The 25,953-nt window shown below is 41.9% G+C and overlaps 1 protein-coding gene across 1 annotated transcript in view; it reads right to left on the bottom strand.

The window, feature by feature from the left end:
* The window catches only part of gpc3 (glypican 3), a 112,783-nt gene that overhangs the window by 23,763 nt on the left and 63,067 nt on the right, over positions 1-25,953 (bottom strand). Inside the window, exons 3-6 of the mRNA XM_061685794.1 lie at positions 25,210-25,892; positions 17,581-17,723; positions 17,158-17,283; positions 12,371-12,482 (exon numbers count right to left, since the gene is read on the bottom strand). Coding sequence (XP_061541778.1) covers positions 12,371-12,482; positions 17,158-17,283; positions 17,581-17,723; positions 25,210-25,892 — 1,064 coding nt within the window. The remainder of the gene's footprint in view (positions 1-12,370; positions 12,483-17,157; positions 17,284-17,580; positions 17,724-25,209; positions 25,893-25,953) is intronic.

Raw genomic sequence — 25,953 nt, 5'->3', positions numbered from 1 at the left:
GGCATCTATTTTAATGCATCAACAGTTACTGAAAAGTCAGCCAGACTAGCAGGAAAATGACACTTAATTAGAAACCCAAGTCATCAAAGTAGTAGGAGTAAAGCTGCCTGAGCGAACGGAATCACAGATGATTATAAAATCCCAGCAGACGACTTTTTAAAGGTGGTCTGCGGAATCTGAACATGGTTAACATATGTTTAGAATGCACTGATACAAAAATTATAAAAGGTGTAATGCCAGAAAACCGACATACCAGTGGTGAGGCCTTCAGTGGGGACTTTCCTCGACTTATTCTACCTCCTAATACCACCACTATCGTGTCGCCATGAAAACCATCAACATGATACAAAAAAGGCAGTTCAGAATGAGCATTTATCTAATAACGTCAAAAATATAAATCATTTATATAAAATACATCGTACTGACCAGATATGCTAATTATGAAAACTATTATGTGCAGACAGCTAAAAAAAAAAATTCTGAGTCAAAGTTAGCTGTAACAAGTTTTGTTCTGCCCTACCAATCAGATGACTGAAAAATACTGAGTTCATCGAGCGGCCCTGTGAGGATGAATTTAAAATATTATTGATTAAAGAAACAGTCACATTACTAAAGATTCAGTTGCATCGGCCAGCTCTACTGATTGGGAAGGCCCTGGGCTGATTATATTGACATGGCATCACATCGAGGCTGCGATCTCATTGGACAAAAAAAGGCATCTGCCTCGCAGTTCTGAGGACTGGGGGTCAATCCCCGGCCCCGCCTGTGTGGAGTTTGCATGTTCTCCCCGTGCCTGCGTGGGTTTTCTCCGGGCACTCCGGTTTCCTCCCACATCCCAAAAACATGCGTGGTAGGTTGATTAAAGACTCTAAATTGCCCGTAGGTGTGAATGTGAGTGCAAATGGTTGTTTGCTTATGTGTGCCCTGCGATTGGCTGGCAACCAGTTCAGGGTGTACACCGCCTCCTGCCCGACGATAGCTGGGATAGGCTCCAGCACTCCCGCGACCCAAGTGAGGATAAGCGGCTCAGAAAATGAATGGATGGAAGGTTGTTAGAGCAAAAAACAATAGTAACATTATTTTTGTAAAGTGTAACTCACAACACTGTTGACAGAGGTAATGGAAAGGAATATACCTTGTAACTATACCTTAAATCCTAGAATATGCACACTGCATATCCAGTCAGGCAGGCAGGCAGGGAGACAGAGAGATACATAGACTATGACAGCAGGAGCTTTCCAAACTCTGAGTCACGGAAACCTCTTCTGCAGCCCGCTGCAGTCCCACCTGCTGCTCGCGGCTCATTACTCAACGTTTATTCAATGTGAAATGTATGGAGGGAACAAACTTGTGCTCCCTCTCTCTCATTCTTCTCTCTGACAGCACCACGAACCAGCCCGGCCCCACCCAACCCCTGTCCGCCTGTAGCGTGTCCACGGCTCAGTATGTCACGCAATGGTCGCTCTGCCTCAGACTGTCAGACATTTAACGCAGACAAGATTAATTTCCTGATGTTAATTCCAGTCGTAACACAAACACAGAGAAGAAAAGCAGCTCTGCGGTCGTTAAACTGGGTGCGGACCCACTCCACCTTTGTGACTAAGCCCGCAACTTTATTTCCAGATTCCTCTAGCTGGACTGAAAAGTGGATTTTATATTTTGCTGGCAGTGTCTTTGTTTCTTGTTTCAATTATCTTTGGAAAGAGAACTCTGGAGCTGTTTACATATTTTAGGGCTATCAAATTACATCATTTGTTGTCATGCCACCCTTTGGAAGATTGAAATGCAATAATGTGTGTGTTTTTTTTTAGCCAGACTCAGCTCAGTTCAAGGCATAAATGTAGTGCCCTGGATTAAATTTATCTGGTATAACAGTAATTTCCAACTATTCTGAGGTAATCCCAATGAAAACCTTGACTCATTTCCATGACTGTGTCTGATTGTCTGCATCAGGTTGAAGGGTTTAAACCGTCCCATTCCTTTCCGAAATCAGATTACTCTCTTCGGACAATCTCTTTTTGTCTGCTGCTCGTCTCCTTTGCACGTTATCACGGTGGTTCCCAGAGTCATGTGTTGCTAAGAAACCCCCCGTTTCCAGCATATGCTCACTGCATGACGATCCCATGATCACTCCGAGCGGGAGCCGGCAGACACTCAGTTGGCTAAAATATTAGATTATGGTTTCCCAACAGAGATTGTACATATTAGGGATGGGCCTTTGACTACAGCTATTTCATATATACACAGATATATTTTAAAAACATATTTTCCTAACTCCAAGTTGGTAAAAAAAAAAGAATCTATGTCCACACAAAGCAGGATTTAAAAACAAAATCTCTGTATGAATGAAAACACGTGTCTTGATCACATATTTTGATGCTGCAGTTCCTAGATGTAGGCCTAAATTCTGTTTGATGTCAGCAGTCGTCTAAATGGAGCCTAAGAAACAACTTGAGAATATGTCACTCGTCTGTCATTTGATGAAGTGAAGTCAGCACGCATAAGACGATAACACCATGAGACATGTTCTATAAAGTTTAATAACAAAATAATGTTGAGGATTTCAAATGAACGAACGTGGGTAGGGATAGATACATTGAGTTCCGCAGACATATTTACATCCCCAGCGGTTATCACCAGCTCATTCAGTATTTAATAAGGGTACACGCTCACGTTGTCTGTTGCCACACGGGCCGAGAGCAGTGATAACGCACGGATCGCTATGGTTACGCATCACCCTCTTTCGCACAGAGATGTCAGTTTGTGAGTACGCCACATGTAAAGGGAATGAGAGGAGCCGCTTTGATTGGACAGGACTGAAGTCAGCTGTGATCAGGGTCATAATTGCTTTGTATGAGTTCATAAATCAGCCCTGTTTTTAACCTGATACAAATTCATGTTATAGCTTTTTAAAAGAGGGAGCACCTTCTAACCTGAAGACTAAGCTGCTATATCAAAGATCCATCCCTCCATAATTCAGAAAATACATATTAAAGGTGATTTCAATAAAAAGGATAAAGGAATCAATTGAACTGTGATGGAGTTAACGATAAACACTAAACCTCTGATAATTAGGATGTTGATGACACATTGATAGTCTTATATAGCATCACAGCATACAGGTCGTTTTTGAACGTTTTCAAAAAAGAAAAACAAAACCCACAACAAATTCAACAAATAAGAAGAGTCCAGTTGCCTTGATTCAACCTTTGCGGATTACCATTATCTGGACGGCTGAGAATCTCGACAGACATTAAGAAAAACACGATTTTTAGCAAGCACAATGGTATTTTGTATTGATCTTGTGACATTAAGCAAAACATGACTTTGGCAAATATTATATACATTAAATGCTGCTAATTATAAGCGGGCAGTCTTCTCCAAAAATTCCAGTGCTGATTTTTTGTCCCAGTCCAGCCCTGGCAGATGCAGACACAGACAAGCACTGCCACAACCTGAGGGGCAAAGGGGGGCTGTTGAGATGAAAAGCCAGGGCCCTCGAGGGGAGTTGAAAAAAGTTAGCGGAGTGCAAACACTCTGACAGGTCCAGAGGCTCCTCTCTGGACTCTGCTGTGCCTGCCCCAAACAAAAGGCGGAGGAGGTCTCTGACCCTCGCATGAAGACCCTCTGATGACCTAGCGCAGACAGGAAACAGGAAGTTTGACCCCTGACCTCTTTGCGGGGGGAGGGATCCTGTTACTCAGGAGCATGTGACTGCGCCCAGTGACAACAAGCTCAGGATGTCAGAAACTTCAGCAGGAAGAACTCAGCTGTTCATATCTTCATCTGCCTCCTGGCAAACTAATAAAGAGTATGAAATTAGTATTAATGATCCAAAACTAAAAATAAAACATCCTGGTGAGGTGCGCGCCAACTTTGTGTCACACAGTGACAAAAATGAAACAACAACTAGTCCTGCTCACCATTATTGGCACCCCTTCATTTTTTACATAACCTGTATATCTTCAGAAATAAATGGAAATGTACCAAACATATCCTCATGATCTTTTAATTGGAGGGGAAAGTAATATAGCATAGATTATTATTATTATTTTTTTAAATTTAGATATTGTAATTTGGCAGCACGACTGATTAGCACGTCATGCATGTTTGCATGTTCTCCCCGTGCCTGTGTGGGTTATCTCCGGGTGGGTTATCTCCGGGTACTCCGGATTCACATCCCAAAAACATGCATATAGGTGTGAATGTGAGTGCGGATGATTGTTTGTTTATATGCGCCCTGCGATTGGCTGGGGACCAGTTCAGGGTGTACCCCGCCTCTCGCCCAGAGTCAGCTGGGATAGGCTCCAACACACTCGCGACCCTAGTGAGGATAAGCGTTACGGAAAATTAATTTCCGAAAAACAAAAAACAGCATGTGCAGCAATATTTGCACCCCTCCTTAATATTTGGTTGCAGACCCTTTGGCAGCGATGACAGCCTCCAAACGTTTCTTGTATCCATCTATAAGCTTTTTGCACTTCTCAAGTAGTATTTTCTCCCAGTCTTCCTTTGCAATTTGTTCAAGCTCATTTGCAGGGTTCTTTTCCCCAATGGCAGATTTCAGCTCCCCCCAAAGATTTTCAATTGGATTGGGATCAGGACTCATTGCTGGCTGTTTTAAAACATTCCATTTTTTCTTTTTTTAATCATTCCTGTGTGCTTTTTGGATGTGTGTTTTGGTTCTTTGTCTTGCTGGAGGACTTCGCCTTAAACCAAGTTTTCTTCCACTGGGTAAGACATTTTGCTGTAAAATCTTTTGATAATTTTCTAATTTCATGGGGCAGTCAAGGCCTTCAGTACCAGATGTAGCAAAGCAGCCCCACAGCATTATGGATCCTCCACCATGCTTGACTGTTGGAAGGGTGTTCTTCTGTAAACATACTGTTTGTGTGCATTGCTAAAAAGCTTTTGTTTCATCTGTCAATAAAATGTATCCAACACAAGTTCTCTACAGAAAAATGTTGTTTCACTTGATTCATTTTCTTCAGGAGATATTCCACATTCAGTATTTAAACCTCATTGGTGCCAATAATAGTGAGCAGGACTTTATGTCATTCATTTAATGCACATTTAAGATCAGCTTAACTGAAAATCGTGGTTTAGACTTAAAATCTGTTCTATTCACTTTGACTGATAGCAACCTTCATCTCCATCTAACCAAATCATAAGCAATCGTTTTACTTAAATAGTATTTTCACTTCAAACCAAATGTTTTTGAGTCACATGACCATATGACGTCACACCGGGTTGATGGTGGATCTCTTTCTACCGTCCGGCATTACATCGCAAAGAAAGTAAAGATGTCAGTTGCTTGAAAAAACTTTGTTAGTGAGGGTAAGAAGTAGAAATGTTGTAGTTTTAAGCAGGTAATGTGTTTTTTGTGCTCATTTATAGATGAAAAACTACTTTACGGACTGCTTGTGGATTTTGGAAGGAAACAAAGGATGCAAAAAAAGAAAGCAAGGACAGAAGAAAAATGAGGAAGAAAGGAAGAAAAAGACAGACAATATGGTAGGTCAGACTGGAAAAAGGAAATTATGATCAATGATGAAAAGCAGAAATGGATGAGTGGTTAGCATGTCTGCCTCACAGTTTTAAATTCTGGGTTAGAATTCAGTTCAGGAAGCAAGAAAGAAGGTAATAGGGATTGAAAAAGAAGGACAAAAAAGAGGCTCAGAAGGAAAGAAAGGAATCTCGGGAAGGAAAAGGAAGAACAAAATTACAGAGGAAGGACTGGAAAAAACACAAATTGAAATAGTTTTCTATTCTTTATAATAAATCATATTTCTACTTAGTTTGAATGTAAATTTTTGACTCAGGCAAAAGGAATTATTTTTATTGGGATCAAATAAAAATTCAAGGTTTGAACTAAATCATATAAATAATTTGAGACAATCTAATCAAATTTAGCTGCAACAAATTAGAGCAATTTTTGAAAGTTGGTCCAAAGTACCCCCCCTGCAGGCAGGACCTTTATAACCCTGCCGTGTCATAATTACACTCGGTGCAATGGGGTGGCCGTGGTGTGGGTACAGAGGTGACCCTGACTTGAGCCTCAAGGCTTGAAGTGGGGGAAGATGCAAGGGGGTGGAAGTATAAGGAGGAATGGGTGGCAGTGGAAGAAGGGATGGTTGGGCCTCATTAGCAGGCAGACTAATTGGGAGGAAAAGGGCCCTCACATGCTCTGTCTGACCTCCCATCCAGCAGGGGAGAGGGCTGCTGTGGGAGTATGTGGATGGGGGGGCATTTGGGGGGCAGTGGGAGGTTATCTGGTTGTTAGATTCCTGAAGTTAAAGAACCATAACTCCACATAACGCCTCCAATCCTAAACCTAGCATGAAGCCCAAAGCCACCTGAAAGGACAACACGCGTGTGGCGCTTTGACGAGGGAAACGACTGTGCCTGCATAAATGCCCCCCAGCTCCTCAGAAGTTTGCACCAGGTGTCACACTTCATTTAAGAAACGCCTCATGGCTTATCACCCACTCACAAATATAGCAGAATAACAAGCGGTCCTTCCTCCTCCGTTTCAAGAGCAGTTGTACTTCACCCACATAAAACCTAGGAGGGCAGAAGGACGAAGGCCCGGAGGGGGTATGTTAAATAACGCTTGGTAAATAACATCAAACACGAGTCTGCCGCTTTGACTTGAGGGAGCATAATGGCTAGGTGACTAAATGGACATTTACAAAACAGCAGGCCCTGTCTGACACCTATGTTTTCTATTAATCTGATTATACCTGTAAGCACACCCAATAGGAGAAAGCCAACAAATGCTGGCACTGTTCATATCTGCTGTAATAATAACATGAACATGCAATGTGTATGTCACATAATTCAAAAACTGCTTGAAGCGCTGCTTTATTTTAAAGTCATCTGGTTAAAAATCATAGGCATATGTGAAAAGTATTAATTATAATTATCGGAGCATATACGTGCAAAATTGAATTGTACACAGTACAGTACACATCCATGTTCAGTGCGTGTATGTTTGTGTTTGTACTATATGAGTTTGCATAAGGTGTCACGCACCCACTGGCCAGGCTTCTATGCCTCTGAGGAAGTGAGATTGTGTGATGGAATTTTTGGCACTCGGGATCTGGTTTGTTTTCCACCCTCGATTCCTGTTCTACCTGCCGGATTTTCCCAGGTTCTGGCTTCAATTAGCCTGGGAAGCTGGAAAGAGAGGAGGGGATCGAGGGCTTTAGATGGAAGGACGAGGCGGCGGAGGGAGGGAGGGAAGGGCGACAGAGCTGGAGTCTGTCACACACAAGTCAGCACAGCTGGAGTGTTGGAAAGAGGGCCAATGAGCCAACAGAGATAAAGAACGCTCCGACTTGTAAAACTTTAACGCGGAATTCAAAGATGGGTTAATCTGCTAATGAGAGAGCAATTTGAACAGTTTGTGATGAATGAATTTAATGTTGCCAAAATAGCATCCATACAAAGACGTCTTTCATACCCATTGTGTTGCCAGTATATCTTTCTAAAGAGTGTCACATTGCCAAGTCGAGCTTGTCAGAATAAGTCCCAGGAGGTCTGACCCTCTAAATTGCAAATTCATCCGACAAATGAGTGGGAAACGCTCTGTAATCAAAGACCAATCACATAATTGCTCTATTTTGCCACTAGCTCAACCATCTCCTGTGAGATTAGTTGTTTGCAGCAGAAACTTGATACTCTGGGAAGTTCAACAGATGTGGAGCAAAACAAGCTCATCTCTGCAGAACAAGAACACATCATCAAAATAATATGTTCTCACTTGAAGACCCTCGTCTCCACACGGGAGCTGTCTACGCCACTTTTGGCAACTGACACATCGCAAGCAGCGCTGTGATGCACTGGCATTGTGGCAGTGGTTGTGTTGCATTGATGTACACTTGTGTCAGCTCTGACACGCTCCAAACTGCAGAGACAGGACCTCACACAGCGACAAAAATGTGCCACGGCTCCTCAAAGTCTTGTGTTGCTAAAAGAATTTGTGAGGTTAAAACAGAAGAAGAAAGCAATTTCTCTCCATCGTTTATTGTTATGAGATCATGCAAACCTTGGATGCTGCTCGGCCATGATATCAGCAGTGTTAAGCGTGAGAAAACGGATATACCGAATATTATTATTCCTGTTGGTGTTTTCATTTGGATCCCCCTTCCAGATAGCCTTGGTGACTGCAGATACTCAGATCAATGCTGACAATGTGAGAAATGACACATTTCCGCTGCATAGTTGCATTTCTCACGGTTTTCGTCACAGAGCACTTGTAGTGGAAGAAGAAAAATATAAGCAGTCACAGTGTAGTCTGACAATCGAAAATGTATATATAAAAACAAAATGGGGTTATTTTGCCTGTATATTTACAGTACATGCTGTGGGCAAAGTGATTCACACATCTGTCTCACAGTTCTGAGGTCAAGCGTTCGAATGTGTGAGTTTGCATGTTCTGCATGTGCAGGTACACTGGCTTCCTCCCGCATTTGAAAAACAAGCAGTTTAGGTTAATTGAAGACTCCAAATTGTCCATGGGTGGGAACGTGAGCCTGTTTGTCTATGTGTGCCATGTGATTGACTGGCGACCAGTTTAGGGTGTTCCTTGCCTCTCGCCCAAAGTCAGCTGGGATAGGCTCCAGCTCACCCACGACTCCAGGGAGGAGAAGCGGTACAGAAAGTGGATAGATGGATGGATATTTACAGGCATCAAAGTGGAGGTTTTTGAAAACGACATTGTTCTCTAAATGCTGGTGGTTTGCGAAAACAAACGTATTCTTGTATTTTTACTTATGTATGTATGCATGTACATTGACTGCACTCCTGTCCAGGGGTGTCACTTTACTTACATACATACATGCAATCCTAAACGCATACAATTCATAAATAAAGATAAGACAGGGGAGGATTAGCAGATGTTGCATATGTGCATTATGTTTCTCTACAAAGTGACATTGGCTTAACATCATTCTGTCATTTTTGAAGGCCCATTTATAGTAAATGGATTGTTTTGATAATGTTGTCATACGTATAAACGAAATTTGTTTGCTTTCATGTAAATGTAGCCACAGTCTTTCACACTGCGCAGTATCGCTTGGCTCAGTTCGACTTGGTAGTTAGTTTTGCTCTTCAAAATAGCAGCATGACAAACTGAAAACCACACCGCCTCGAATGCGTCACTTGGAATGAGACGTTAATGGGAATGGGATGATGTCACCACACATCTAATCATCTTCATGTGGCTAGCCCCAACTGCTGTGTGAACACGCACTCGGTCGGCAATGTGCCACTTCGGGCAATTCGTACTGAAACTGTTACACTGTGACGCACCAATTTACCTGGAATACAGTGTAAAAATGGCTAATGATTGACTTTCTCATTTACACCAATTCAGTTACAAACAAAAAAAAACAAAAAAAAGACTACTATGTGTAACCCGTGTCTTGAATGTGAAACACATTCATCACGCAGAGCATCATGAGACTTAAGCAGTGCCATGTGGACTCGACATGGCACTCCTTTGGTCCACTTCCAGGGACATTTACACATGCTATCTGTGTTGTTGGCAGCTCCTCATACATGCTGCATAAACGGGGGCAGATGAAAGTAATTACGTGTGAGTTGCGGCCTTCTTCTTCTCCTATCAGATTCTTATTTAGTCCATTTGCTCTCAGACCTGCACCATCCGAAGCCAAGTGGTGAGGAGGCGGAGACCTTGTAAAACTGCTTTTAACTAAACAAGGCCACTTTCTCCAGAGGATGTTTACAACACGCAGACTCTGACCAGCTGGGTTGATAAAATACTCTATATTTTCAATAAACATTTCCTGGGACAATAAAGCATGTTTACAGGTTTACCTCCTTTCTTGAAAATGTTTTTATTGATTAATTGGCAGGTTGTCCAGAGTCTCTTATCCAACATCAGCTGACTTTGTTTTAACCAACCACAATTCTTGAGGATCAGGAGTAGTGAATGTTTCTTAAGCAGAATCAAATAACATTTAGTTCATTCGACATATTTGATTCATGGCTGGTATGGCATTTGTATATCTTATTTAAAGGGGACATACTATGGAAAATTAACTTTTTAATTGCCTGTATCCAAATAATTGCCTGCAGAGCGCCTGGCTACCCATCAAGTGTGAATTTACACAACCAAGTATATTATTTATGAGCTGTATATGTCAGAAAAGTGAATGTGACGTCACAATCAAGTTTGGTTATACTCTGGCATTTGTGTTTGTCCTTGTGTCTAACTGACAATGTGAATTCGGCATCTTGATGCCGAGTGCTGCCTTAATGGGCGAAAATACAATCGATGCTTTTACTGTCTTTATGGTGGCTCGGCTGCACTTCTAAGGAGTAGCCATTAGCCACATGTTAGCTTCCCCACGGTCGTCGTCATGGTAACACAAAGCCGTACTTGAGAGTACCCTGCAGAAGAGTAGGGTGAGGAGGGCAGTGGCTCATGAACATGAGACAGGAGACCCCCTAAAAGATAGTCTTTTGACTACACTGAGAAGCAGTGCGTACAAAACAGGAGTTTGGACATTATAAAAATTCCTATTTCTTTTTTCTTTTATTTTAAACCTGTCCTGTTCAGCTGCATGGCCTCGCAGAATGGTGGATCTGTATGCCTTTGTGCTGGAACAGCTTTGCTGTGCAACAGGGGAGTTTGAAATACACCCTCTGCTTATTTTTACATATATATATATATATATATATATATATTATTATGATGTTTATTGAAAATGCAGCCGGACAGAAAAGACAGAAAAGCGAGCGCATCCAGGAGGGGACCCAACCAGGTAGACGCCACCGAGGGGCACGGGCACCAGACCGCCACCCCCCACGCCCAACCCCTATTTAAACAGAATCAAACAATATCCTCATGTGAAGTGTGTGCGCATGCACACACACACCCACACACACACATACACACACACACACACACACACACACATCTGCAACATAATTAGCTTTGTCATCTTAGCAAAAGCCAAATGTCATCAATCAGAAACATGAACTCCGTGGCAAATAGTTCACATGGACTGTGTGTGTTTGTGTGCGTCTGTGTGTGTGTGTGTGTTCATTATAACTTTGTTGTACAACAACTAAAATAGATAATAACATCATGCAAACTTAATTATCAAGTTCCAGTACAATTGGGCAACTAAAATACCGTATCCGTTTCTGATGCTGCAAACTCCAAGAATATTGAAGAGGTCATTTTTATCATTGTTCTATTATAATTTTCCAAAGCCATTGTTCTCATTAGCATGAGAAACTGTTCTCAATTGCCTTACCTGGTTAAGCAAAGGAAATTATATCAAATTATTAATTAGGGTCATAGGTGAGCTGGAGCCTATCCCAGCTGACTTTGGGCGTGAGACGGGGTACACCTTGGACTGGTCACCAGCCAATCGTAGGGCACGTAAAGAAAAAACTATTGAAATAGTTAAACTTCTATTACATTTTCAACAGAGTAACTTGTAATTGTAACGGACTACATTTAATATTCCCAATACAGTTAAGAATAAACCCTAATAAACCATAATGGAGATTAAATTGAGTCACGAGTGGGAGATGTTAAAAATAAAAAAGACAGAAAGGGAGGGGACAAACGTCCAACTATGATGAAGCCTGACTGTCCAGCAGGACTAAGCAAGAAGTAATGCTGAAAAAGAAAATTACAGTCGGAAACCACAAGCCTCTGTATTTTTTCTTGAGACTTTCTGCTTGTCAGAGGAGCTGAGAGGGTCGGCAGCTGCTCTTTGGATCTTTCAGGTTGTTTAAAGCCGAGTGAAGCATTGTAATCCACCAAGACAGGCCTGCGGCACATACGCACACCCAGAAACACTTTAGGCAAAAGTGTCTGTTTGGGGGAGGGCTGTTTGTAATTCAACATGTTGACAGCTACAAGTTCTACCACCAGGAAGCAGGAAATTTGGCCAGAGCCGTTGCATGATACATCTGCCTGCTAACTTTGAGCCTAGGTGTGAGCATTTCTGCTTCCTGCCATCCGCACTCCAAAAGGTGGTTTCCATGGCGATGACAGTATGAAAAATAGTTCTCCGGCCCTGATAACACCTGGGGCTTACGGTGGATGTTGCAAATAATTTTGGAATGTCAAAAACAATCCCCATCACCCTTGCAAGTGTCCTACACTGGCCACACTGTTGTGAATGTGTGTCTCTGTTGAGACACAATTTTTTTTTTTGCAGGTTCTTGCCACTAACACTGACACAATCGACAAATATTCGCCTGTCCTCTGCTGACCCCACACAACACCTACGTGATGACATTGGCTCACAGATAGGTAGACACACAAAATACACAAATTCCCACTTTACCTATTAAAACAAATAATAATCTTTGTGCTCACCTGGTTGATGTGCTTGAGTTTGTCAATCATCTGACTGATGACAGGCTCAAGGGGCTTGTTGCTTCGGGATTCAGAACCTGAGTGTGATCGCTTCAGACTGGGCCCCAAAAACCTGACAAGGCAGTAAGAGCAATGCATTATGGAAATGAACCAAATTATTTAGAATAACTGGCACAAAGTCCACCTTGCTGCACGTCGTCAATATGATCAAATCAAATCCACTGAAACAGCAATGAAAATATTTTCAAAATCATGCAAATGAGACCAACAGTTATAGAAATGTTTTTAACCCAGATCAATAGAGCGCTTTGGGGCACACACTCAAAACAAGTCCTATCACCAACGACTGGGTCCACCATTATAATGACAGTACAGATCTGCTAAAACGTAAGGGGAAAACGTGGTCCATTCGGCGGTCATTAGTCTCTGGTGAAGTGACCAAAACTAGGAGTTTACTGCCATCTCGTGGTGATTATGTAAATTACATCCTCTCTACTTGGTTTCGTTTTACATGAGGGGCAGAGGTCATGTAAATTAACAACCAAGGAGCGGTCCCCGACATTTGTAGGTTAGTTACAGAATAACATTAACTTAAGTAGCCGATGGGGAGTTACAGTGGAACCTCGAAAGCTGGATGCACACTGATTTTTTATTTTTTAAATCTTAACCAATTTCTCAAACGTGACAAACCCCACAAGTGACACGTGACAAGCATAGAGCCAGTGACTCAGTTGAACTCGGTGTTGACCACATACATTAGGATATGCGAGCATGAATATTGAACAGGTTTAACATTTACACTTTTCGGCCCCAACCTTTTGTCCAGGCATATAAGGGAGGAAAAATCATGAGTGTGTAACACACCTCACACCACAAGATAACCATTTAGAGATGATGCAGGAAATGCAGCCTAATTATGGGTGTGCCGTAATTTAGGAAATTATTAGTTCCAGGGTGAAACAGTTACTATCATAAAACCTTTATTTTGGTCCCTTTTCAAGACTGTCAACTATCATAAATGTGATACCTTGAACCCTTGCAAAAATTCCTGGCGTCTCCTATGATGATTTGTGAGATTAGTGGCATAAATTGCCAGTTTTATTTTGGGGGGGGCGGGATCAAATTGTGTGATTTATAACATGTTTGTCTTATCTGGTGCTTTTCTTATCCCTTTTAAAGCATGTCCTTAAACACACCACGAAATAGATTAAAGTTCCAATGTGGGAGCAATCACAGAGTACAAGCAATGCTCAGGAGCTGGAATTGCACCATGCGCAACTGTTGTCTCACTGGTGGATATTTATGCTGAGACCTGCCTTGCAGTACATCTGCTCGTCTCATTAACAAGAGAAAATGGCCTGGCAAAGCATGAGGGACACTGGCTGCCTTTAACACACACACACGGCCGCACGCACACTCACTACACCTTCCATTTCCATTCATCAGACCTTTATTTCTCATTCTGACCTTTCATTAAATTCAAATGAGTTTTTTTCCAAATTATTTATTCTTCTTATTAAGCACGATCTCCACCCTTTCCACTGGTAATTATCACATAAATAATGGAAAAAGATGTGGGATCCATTTAGCATTGGATCAGAGGAGATGTGAGTTGAGGAGGGAGGGTTACAAGAGCTTTGAATGACAGACAGGAGCTGAGAGAGGCTCATGCTTCTTGTGATAGATGACTGTTTTGTTACCAGATGTAACATTTATTATATTATTTTAATTCTTTTTTTTAATCTAAATGTTCGAATGTTATACTTTGATCAGATAATTTATCCAAAACTAAACCGGCTGATTTGGCTGATTCTCAAAAGTCAGAAGTTTACATACAGTAAAATTACTATGCCTTTAAACAATTTGGGAAAACCTAAATGATGATGTCATTTCTTTGGAAGCTTCTGATAGTTTTATTCACATCATTTGAGTTAATTGGAGACACACGTATTGATGAATTTGAAGGGATACCTGAAACACACTGCTTCTTTGTGTAACATCATAAAAAAGGCAAAATAAATCAGCTAAGATATCAGGAAGAGAAATATGGACTTGCAGAAGTCTGGTTCATCCTTGAGTGCAATTTCCAGACACCTGGAGGTATCTGTTCAAACAATTTTAGTTAGTATATACACCATGGGGATCTCCAGCCATCATACCACTTACAGTAGGAAGGAGACGGGTTCTGTGTCCCAGGGATCAATGTGCTTTGTTCCAAAAAGCAAAACACCTTGTAAAGATGCTAACTGAAGTGTGTTTCGTTATCCACTGTGAAACGATTACTGTACTGACATGGGCTGAAAGGCCACTTTGCCAGGAAGAAGCCATTAGTCCAAAAGAAACTTTAAAAAGCCAGATTACAGTATGAAAATGCACACATGGACAAAGACTTTAATTACTGGAGCGAGGGAGTCCTGTGGTCTGACAAAACTAAAATTTAACTGTTTTGCCAGAATAAGCATCATGACATTTGGAGGAAGAGGGGGAAGCTTACAAGCCTAAGAACACCATCCCAACTGTGAAATACAGCGCTGGCGGTATAATGTTGTGAGGTGGTTTTGCAGCAGGAGGTGACTGGTGCACTTCACAAAACAGATGGCATCTTGAGGAAAAACTGGAACATTGGCTCACTGTAGGTGTGTATCCTAAATTTAGTGATGACTAAAAAAACAGAGCTGGAGGACCTCAGAGCTTGTATGGGTTCATAGGGTAAAAGGAGCGCTGACAGACGAGCAGGCCCAAGACTGCTAAGACATTTTAAAAATAATAAAAGAACCTTAAAATCAATCCTTTAACACACAGGGGGCCAGTGCAGCAATATTAAAATCAGTGTAATGTGCTAACACTTTCTGGTTTTCGTCAGGACATGTGCTACCAAATTCTGTAGTAATTGTAAACTTGAGATACTCATTTTAGGAAGACCACAAAATAGGGCATTACAGTTGTCAATCCGATCAGTGATAAAAGTGTGCATTAGTGTCTCTGTGTTGGTCCGAGAGAGAACGGGGAGGACTAGCTACAGTATATGCCTCAAGTGATAAAAACCTATTTTGGTCTACAGGATGTAGACTGAATATTATTATGATTCTATTGTAAATCACTGCTGTTATAATGCATCACCTTATTAGGCTTACATTGAGATAAGGACTAGTGTCTTTTCTTTTCTCTGACCAACTCTTACCACTGATAATCTCTGCGCAGTACAGGTACTGAATTTTTAGACTCAACAAAGCATTTTCTCTTCTATCATTTATCCCTCACACGAATGCAAGGATGGATATGCACTTTTTGGAGATCACACACCGTCATATCTCTCAGTTATCACCCTGATGGTGTTTGATGTGCTAAAAAAAAGGTTACTCCTGTGATCTTAGCTCGAACTGGTATGGTAAACGTGCCTGATAAAAAGCATTATATTTAGCTTTAAGATCACTCCTGAAATAGTGCATCTAGCTCTTGATTCTCCCAGGACCTGATAAAATCTTATTTTAAAAATGAACCATGTGTGACAATTTCAAGAAGAAGATTCTGTCTGGAATAGTAATGGAAGATGATCCAGCACAATTTGTGGAATAAAAATGTACTTAGCTGTTTTTGTGCCACACATGCCATACGAGGTGACACTGAGAATTGCTTGCCGGGAGGTATTGTAATCGCTCCATCATTCTCTCTCTGCTGCAGCCTCCCTACACGTTCCTATCGCACCGTTTGGTCCAGCTTGTAATCGTCCCCCCAGGACAACCCTGCCTCCCACCAGCACTGTGTCTCCTTAAATTCTTTATCTTTCAGACAGACTCTCTCACAGCCGGCTGCCCTCTTGAACAAGAGGTCAGAAATTCACCTGGAGCACATTTCCTCTAAAACATGTCAGTGCAAAGAATAAACTTTAAATATAATTTCAAAAGGCAAGCTGCACATCTATCTATAAGAATGAGTCAAATTGAAAATGATGTTGTGAAAGCATGGATGAAAAGCGGGAAGTAATATCGTGGTGTCAAAGGGGTGCAGTGAAGTATTGTATTGACTATATTATAGGTTGTACAGGAAATATTGGATAAAGGAGAGAATGATGGAAACAGCAATTAACTGAATGACAAGAAGGTGAAAGCATGCCTGATATTAATACTCCTGTAGAGCCAAAGTCAAGATTTACTCTCAACCCGGAGGAGGGGGTGGGAGGTGTTGGGGTGGGTGGGTGGAGAGAGCTCACGTGAAGCTCATCAACTCGGAGCAAACATAACCTTCAGATCACCTCAGCAGTGCGCCGCACTGTATCGCAAATTCAAGATTCATCAGACTCTGGTAATGTAATCACTTTTTACAACATTTCCGTTTTGTGTGCCGTAAGCTTGCTGGCAAGAACAATGTTTTACAGAATGTTTGTGTTCAGTGTCGTCATTGGGACATTCATTATCTGGCTACTTATGCTTAACCGTAACTGTGTGTAGTTCAACAAGTTTGACGCTGATTATTTAGTTGTTGGGCTGCTACAGAGAGGAACAATGGAATGGGATCAACACACACACACACGTGAGCATGCACGCGCAAACACACATGCACACACACACACACACACACACACACACTTCTGAAATAATGACTTTGCCCCATGGCATCCTGTGACTCTTGCCCAAAGTCATCTGCGATAGACTCCAGCACACCCAAAACCCGAATGAGGACAAGCGTTATAGAAGTCTACAGAATGCTTTTAGTGTGGTCCAAATAATCCTTTGTGGTCTCGTGCAAGAAAATAAGACAATAATAAAGAAAATAAGACGCCGTCTTACCTGTCTGTCATTTCTTGCCCATTCCAGCAGAGAGAGTGGTTTGCTGGAGCGGGCTCTCGGCTGCACAGAGACTCCCCGAGACCACTGTAGAAGGAGCTGAATTCCCTCAGATTGGAAATGAACTCCCTGAAGGAGGTGAAACAAGAAAATGTCCATCACGTGACCAAACAGAAAGCTAGTCGATGGGATCAGCCCCGCGGGAGGGAGAAAGTAAAATGTCTCTTGGGCTAATTGCCGTTAATTTAGGTACTGTGTTGCAGAGGCCAGTGGGCCTGAGGGGCATTATTACAAAGCGCACTCAGGTCTGTTACTGCACCACTTATGTGGGGAAAAGAAACAGGATGAAACAGCACAGTGCCATTTCATCAGACAAACAAACCGGCTCTGAAATCACACAAAATAGAAGCCCTGTGGTCTGCTCACCTGCGGAGCCCCCCTAAGGTCTCATCAGGATCTGAGGGTGATGGCCGAGTGTTGCGGGCCACAGAGGCAGCGGGATGCTGGAAAAGAGGGGATACGGCAGAGCGGGTGGACCTCTGTGGGGATTGTCCACACATCCCGTTCACCTGCAGAAGAGAAGGGCAAATGGGACTGAGTGAGTGTGCTTCTATTCGACTTCCTGCTCCCGCATGTAAGCGTGTTCATTGTCACTCCATATAGCAACGACACCACCAAAGGAGCTGTCGGCGCTCGATCTGCTGAGCCCCTCTGCAAATTGTCATCTGTTTAAGTGTGTTTTTTTCTTTTGAGGGGGAAGAAAGTGGGGATTTGCATAACAAACACGTCATTGTGTCATCCGCCAGCCGTTCATGCCTCGTTCGGGTTTGTCATCCCAACACTCCAAAATGTGAGGGAGTAAAATGAGGGCTCTCATTTGCCGCGCTCCCTAAATAAATGCCATTGTGTTTTCACGTGGGATGTACATAACAATAATAAATAAGGAGTCCCCCTCTGTCTCCCAGAGATAAGAGACTTGGCACACGCTTTGCAGGTGCTATAAAAATGCAAATTGTTGTTAATGTTTAGCTGGCGGTTTAAAGATTTGCTGGTGGTTTAATTTCCCCAGGGGATAACCGGCCTGGGCTTAATTATGCCATCTAGCGTTAGCAGCTAATTGTGTCTCGCGCTCCTTAAACTGAAGAGACTGGTCGTGCTACAGCACATTACTGATGGAGGCTGATCGATCAGAACCGGACATCTATTGCATATTCTGAATATGGTGGCGACAGAGTCATTCGGGCACACTCGGATTCCCCTTTGCGGATACAAATGGAAGCAGGAACTTTTGTCATCGCATTCACACTCTTGCGATCCTCAACATGGGGTTGAGTCTCCATAAAAGAAGAAAAGACGAAAATAATTAACCACACAACAGTATCAGTATCAAACCAGTATCTGGCTATATACCGGTAATACATATACAAACACACAGACACAGAAAAATACATTTTTCCACCTTCTGTCCCCTAAGGGAGGCAAGTCCGCAGGGACCTCACAACATCAGGAATATCTTACCTAAAAACAAACACACATACGTATGTCCATGCGCTTGATGTTGCAAATAGGGGGTTTCGCTCCGTTAAATTAAATTAAACCTCACAACAAAGCACATATCGAACACTAACTATTCTGAACACACACACGCTTACACAAACACACATTTATGCTATGTTATCGGGCCTCATAACATGAGTAACACCTAAACTAAACACATACGCATACACCCAAACATGCACACACACACACACACACACACACACACACACATTGTCTCTGTCTGAGCATCTTCCTCTACATCTCCCTCTCATGTAATTGTCCCCGCTGCGCTGTGCCTGCAGCGAGCGTTGGTGCTCCCGCCGGCCATGATTAATGTGATCGGAACCATGTGCCTCTTTTTGTTGGCGCGTTACTTCAGAAGCCACGGGGGACGCTGGAAGGGACTGATTCAGCACAGACGCCCCTCCGTCAACCCATGCCGATTTTTTCGAAATTCTTCAAGGAAGGGACACATTAGCTGGGTATAAATGTCACATAGGGATGGACTAACACGGACTACAGGGTAGCCGCTGATAAGGCCTGCATCAGTGGGAGTGCTTGGAAATACCGGCATGGTTTTATCTTCACTGAGCAGCCTGCTGCACTGATGGAGGGACAGGGCTTTTCCACATGTTGTAGAGCACACAATCATGTCTTATGATGTGCATGTGTGGTTCTCAGGTCCTCCTGGGTCAATGTGTCAACATCATCTCAAGAATATATGTTGCCATTTATTTAGGATTCCACTTTATATATATATATATATATATATATATATATATATATATATATATATAGACGAGTGCAGATGACGAGTGCAGAGGAGACATTCATCACATACATTTAGACAAGTCAATGAGATGTGACCCCAAAAAAAGCCATTAATCAGCACTGAACACTAAAATAGATGAGCCAACGATGCGATTCACAGCTGAGTTAAAAATGGAGGAGGCAAGGTTATTTGTGTTCTGGTATGAAAAAAAATATTTCACAGTTTTCACTCAGATTTGTAACTTCTGAACCATTCAGAGCTGTTAAAAGCATAACTTCCACTTTATAGACACTGCTTTGACTTCAGATGAAATGGTAAAAAGATTTGAATATGTTTAATACAGGCAAGAACCATAACTTTCCAATATGCATCAAATTACGAGGTGATTATGTGCACTGAACATTAATGAATGTGCCTTTTAGTGCAAATTCCGCATAATTGAGATTTGCAAACAGTAACTTTATAGTGGCATAAATGTGAAGTACAATATGACACATCTGAGCAAACTGGCAATCACCAAGAGAGCCAGGATAAGTGACTTGAATAACAAAATCATATGGCAGGCCTGTGGCAAAGATGCCAACAGTTTGTCTTCTCCTACTAAAATTGTCTTATGCCCTGTTATGTTTTACAAGTTTATCGGATAGTTTTTTTGTTTGTTTTTTTGTTTTCCCTGAATAATGTTCTGATTTCTACAGTTTTGTTTACTCAGTGAAATATGTATTTGGACTTGACTGGATCTGCCTGCACAGCAGCAAGACAATAGCAGATCAGAGAATAGAAGAAAGTGAATTGTTCTAAAAAGAATGTCACCGACACAGTGACAAGACGTGGCATTATACTGTGCTTGCTGCTGTGTCTGGTGTGAAACAATGCACAACAGACAATCTCCAACAATGCCGGCCAGATCCATCATCTTTGTGTCACAGCCGACTTCCTGTCTTCATCTGAGCCGAGGCCTGGCTGGGTGATGAATGTCTCCTCTGCACTCGTCGTCTGTCCTTCGTCCTCTTGGATTCACCCGCCTACCCCCCACCATACTTCTATTATGTCCCCATCTATGTTGCTCCTTTGGTCCTCTTTCTCCCGAGTAACTGGTAAAAATAGAGCTTCATAAATCATGCATTTTCCCTCACAGCCAAGCGAATGAACGGCAGAAAAAGAGGGAATGAGAGTGTAATGTTCAGAGTAAGATGTACAGAGCGAGGTGGATGACATCAAACTCTGGGAGAAGGGTAGGAAGTTGACAGGGGGATAGATTGGAGCTGCAGGGCACTTGGCTGCTCTCTCTTTTCTCTCTGAACATAGGTTGATTCATGCTGGAGTTTGCGCCGAGAGGAAGAAATGAACGTTAACATGCTGGGGGAGAAGGCCGCCAGTCTCCCAATGGTCACCATGCCAGCAGAGTCCATGTTTAAAGTGTTCACAGACGAGATGCATCACTCACTACTGTGCTCAGTCAATCTGTCTATCACTGTGGGTAACGGCTCTGAGAGCATCCCTTGAGGGGAGACTTGAAATCACATGAGGCCACCCAACAGGCTGCCGAGAGAGGATCCTTTCTAAAACTATTACTTACTACTTTAAGAGGACTTTTTTTTCTTTCATACAAAGACGTAGATGCCTGATTGTCAAAGTCAGGCTACGGGTTTAAGAATAAAGTGTATTCGGAATGTGTTAATCTTAACGTAAAAAAAACGTAACATATCTTAATGTCGCAAAACCGCTATCAATCGTCACCCAAATATATGTGGACATCTCTACTCACAGCGACTTCAACCTCTGAAAATATCAGTACGATCACCCCAATATTTGGGATTTTATGGACCTTAAAACATTTTCCTATACGCTTATCTAGAGAAATAGCTTAACGTTGCTTGGTGTCACAAAACTGCGTTAATCGTCACCAAAATGTATGTGGACATCTTTACTCAAAAATAAATTTAAAAAATGGATGCATAGCGCTGCTTTCTCCGAATGATTATTTTTGTCACAATTTGTCTGAAAATGTCTTAACTTTCTGAAATAAGCTAGCCAATAAAAGTATGTGTTAAACATTACCATACATACCACCATGTCTTGAAGTAGACTTTTTCTTCTCATTTCAGTGTACATGACATTTTTTTACATGCGCTTGACATGCCTAGGAAAAACACTAACACAATACATGTGATGTACTGCCTGGCCAACCATAGAACACGGATGGAGGCTACCCGAAGTCACCCAATGGGAATGAAAATTACGCTCTCCCAGAGCTGGCGCGACTCGGTAACTAGGGGCGATTTGTGACTGTCTGAACCTTTCCTTTCCTCTCCCTTTTTTTCTCTCATTAACGAATGAGGCGAAGCAGTGTGAACTCTGGAGCAGAAAGTAGTCCCTAAAATATAATGCCAACCGCTGAATACAGAAAAAGTGATGCGCCATTGCCAGCGGTCAGTTGTGGAGATAAAAAAAAAAAAAAAAAAAAAAAAAAAAAAAAAAGTGTGGAGATGTTTGCGGGCATGACGAAAGAGTCGGTGCTAGAAGAGGCCAGGTGCGTTATATGTCTGCTGTATAGGATCAACTTTGCATTACGATCACGGCGATGGGGGAAAAAAAAGGCGCTTACAAACATGCGTTCCACCATGAGTATACGGTACAAATTGAGAATAGCTACGTGTGAATATCATTTTCAACGAACTGGACGTGTTTACTCAAATGTCACCGTAAAAATTTCATCTGTTGTGTCGGCTCTGTGATAAAGCTTTCTGGACTATGTTTTTAAAATTGAGACCACAGCATATGTAAAACATAACATTTAATCTAATGACAATTGTCAATTGTCCAGAGTTTCTTCTAAATAAATAAACCTTACTGAGTTATTTAATTAAATCTAATTAAATGCAGATTTTGTTCACTTTTTTTTTTTTTTTTTTTGGAAGGATGGCAACATTTGTATGTCATGTATTATTCTCTTAATTATGAATCTTTCATTTTCCATTAGCCCATTAGGTACACATCTAATTATATTTGAGCAACAGAAAACAGCCTCTTAAAAGGAGTTACAAGGCTGGTGCCACAAAGTACACAGCATAGTTTGTTCAGAAATAAAGTTGAGTTAAATTGAGTTTGAAATACAACTTTAAAACAATTCATTGCAATAAATTCAATCAATCATAATCTTTGTTGATGTGCTCTGAATTCAACTTTTATAAGGTGTGAATACTTATTCTTAGTGCTATGATTTGTGAAAAAGAAGTGAAAAAACATTTTATTACCACTCCAATATACAGTATGTTGCGACTGGAGCAAGATTGTATGACTTGACTTGCGACTTGCTTAAACCAAGTAATGACTTAACTCGACTTGCTTGTAATTTAGTGGCGACTCGACTTGAATTGGTTGATTTCCACCCCCCCCCCCCCCCCCCCTTAGTGACTTGAGACTTGCTTGAAACACGAAGGTTATGACTTGAGACTTGCACATATGTGATTCAATCCCACCTCTGTGCTCTACTGTACACTAAGTCAATTTTGAGTATGATATTGTAATGTGCAATGTAGTATTAGCATTTAGTACACAAAAATAGCTTGGACAGATGAAACGATGAAATCAAGAGCGTCACGATGAAAAAGAATGATGAAATTCTGAATAACTTGGTCGCAAGTAAAACAGAGGTATGACAAGCAGTTTGGATTCTTAAAATCCTTTTCAACTGAACAGTATTGTAGCTAATTGTCTTGCCACAGCTGTACATGTCTCTATTGCCTCATTCTCATTTCATTGAGTTGAAAGGTGACACAGTCACATTTTGGAGAGACAAAACAAGCCATAAGGGAAACAATGGTGCTGTCCTTTCAATGACACCTGAGCAAGGGGTGTCACAGCAAGATTACACTGGAACACTAACCCGCCTAGACACACACTCACGACCTTGTCACAAAGCCGTGCAACAAAGTGACATAGCAGCTATAATCCTATATAGTGGAACCAGTCTGAGCCATGAACACAGTTTAAAGTCATCCGTGGCGACTGTAACTGCAATGTTATTTAATTTTAAATGGCGATCCTGCGCAGAGAGAGAGTGGGAAAGAGCATGAGCGATTTGTGGATGCGAAGTAAGTGAGGTCAACCTGTGAATTAAAAAATGATGGCTTGTGAGTGGAAACCCAGTCACTGTGGGGATTTCGGGTGTGAGAGTGAAAGGTTCACCAGATATACAAGAGCAGACACACATCCGGCTCTGTAGCTGTGGCAGAAAAATGCCTCCATATTTCATGAGCACTTCTCCCTGACTTCAATTGTGGGCCTCGAACAAACCTGACGCTTTTATTGCAGTGGAAACCGCACATAACGGGTCACCGCTATTGGGACGACTTTTACTGCAGGAAAAAAAAAAAGAAATGCTTGTTAAAATAATGCTCTCTGACACTTCTTTTATACAGCCAATTTATGACTCTGAAAATGTTGCTTTTAAAACTGCTAATATATTCTCACCGGCCACAACACAAGATTGTACACCTACACAGTTTATCATTATCTGAGATTTTTTTTTTTTTATTAATAATTGAATATGCCTTTACAAATAATAATGCTCAGGTTGCACTGATATTGTCAGACATGTGCCAAATCTTCTAATGTAACTTTGATTTGAATTGATTAAAATAATTAACATTACCATCAATATTATTTGTTGTCAGTTTCTGTTTTTAGCAAGATTTCCAATGATACCACCCTTTTGAAACTGGAATAAAGATGAAGAAAGTTAGGAAAGTTTGAAACTCGGATTGAACAAAGAGGTTTCACATACAATCTTGACCCCTATTGACTTAGTATAAAGAAGTTGGTTAGAAATTGATGCATTTTCACCGGGTTTAATTTCGGTTTGTAACGTTCTTTATATTTATCAAGGGAAAATGACATTTATATCACTGGAATCATCTTTTAAAGATCTTTCTGATAATGCCGGTCTCATGTAAATCAATTAATTTTACACAGATATTCTTTTCCCCTACTTTAGGTTCGGGGAAAAAAATGGGCACCAAGCAGTGACCTCTGGTACTCCTTTGAGAACCAGACTAATATTGTTATGTGAATCCCTGGTTGTGATGACCTGTTATTTTGGAAGGTAAAGACATGATCAGACAAATTATGACCCACAAAATATATATTTATTAGCCTATTATGACCCAAAAAATATCCCTTTGAGACTCACTTTTCAGGGTTAGGGGGAGCTGGTGCTCATACCAGCTGACTTTGGGTGAAAGGCAGAGTACACCCTGGACTGGTCGCCAGTCAATTGCAAGGCGCATATTAGGTGTTCATTAAGTCTATATAGAGTCTTCAATTATTAACCTAATGTGCATGTAGAAAACCAGTGGAATCACAGGAAGAATATTGAAAACTCTACACTGGAAGACTTGATCCAAGATCCAAACCCGGAACATCTATCCCAGAACCTGCGCTATGGTGCTTGCATAGTTTCGGGAGATGAAAATCTCAACTGCAGGAGAAAATATCTAGTTTCAATGGACAGAGAGACAAGATACTTTGTACAAATAACAAATTGGGAAACAATGAATATGAAGGTGAGCTGGTATGTCTTATACTTCAATAAAAGGTTTTACCTCACAGCTGTTGATACTGATAGTAAAATTATTGTTTCCCTCATGAAGAAATTTTTCAAAAAAGATTTTAATTCCAACTTGGACTTTGTGGTTTGTGGCCTGTGTGTGTGTGAGCGTGTGTGTTTGTGTGTGACTCACCACGCTACTGAGACGGTTGCGAGAATTTACTGCGTGTTTAAGAGCCAGTTTGATCATAGCCGGCAGTCTGAGGACAACGGCCTCCATGTCCCGCTCGCCGCTCATGGCCGCCGCCAACTTCCCCAAGCCGTCCACGTAGGTCTTCCAATGAGGCTGCACCTCGGCCGCTCCCCCCAGGCAGCCGTGCATCACCGTTTGGCAGAAACCTCGACAGACTGGCGGCCCCAGCAAGCCCTGGCAGTGGGGGCAGTACCACAGTCTCATCAAGGCTCGGCCGCAGTCCCGACTGGGTCGCAGGTGGTCAGTGGTATTAACAACCTCGATGCCCAGGTTCAACGCCTGAAGAAATACTCGCGTCGCAAGGAGGGAGCGGGAGAGACGTGTCATCATCAGTTTGGGATAAGGTCCAAAGGCTACTGAGTCCTTCCAGGCCTTTCTCACACACTCCTCAGACACAGACCCGCTGCCCCCAAGCAGGCGGCGATATGTCATGTGAAAGAGGCGGCCATAGATCACTGCCACCATGTGATCCACTGTGGAGTCTGAGCCCAGAATGTAAAGCGACATGTCCAGGAAGAGCTGCCCGACAGAGCTCTGTGCCCCACCTCCAAGAGCGGGGAACTCCGACTTGAGCATGGATAAGGTAGCATTCCGACCATGACGCAGCACCAAGTCAAAGGCCTCTGGAAGACATTAAGCAAACAACAGGCGGTAATTATTGTAAACAGTGGGCTTTTGAAAGCA

The sequence above is a fragment of the Phycodurus eques genome, chromosome 9, assembly GCF_024500275.1.
Source record: "Phycodurus eques isolate BA_2022a chromosome 9, UOR_Pequ_1.1, whole genome shotgun sequence".
In the NCBI taxonomy this organism is placed as follows: domain Eukaryota; kingdom Metazoa; phylum Chordata; class Actinopteri; order Syngnathiformes; family Syngnathidae; genus Phycodurus; species Phycodurus eques.
This window is presented reverse-complemented; position numbering and strand designations above follow the sequence as displayed.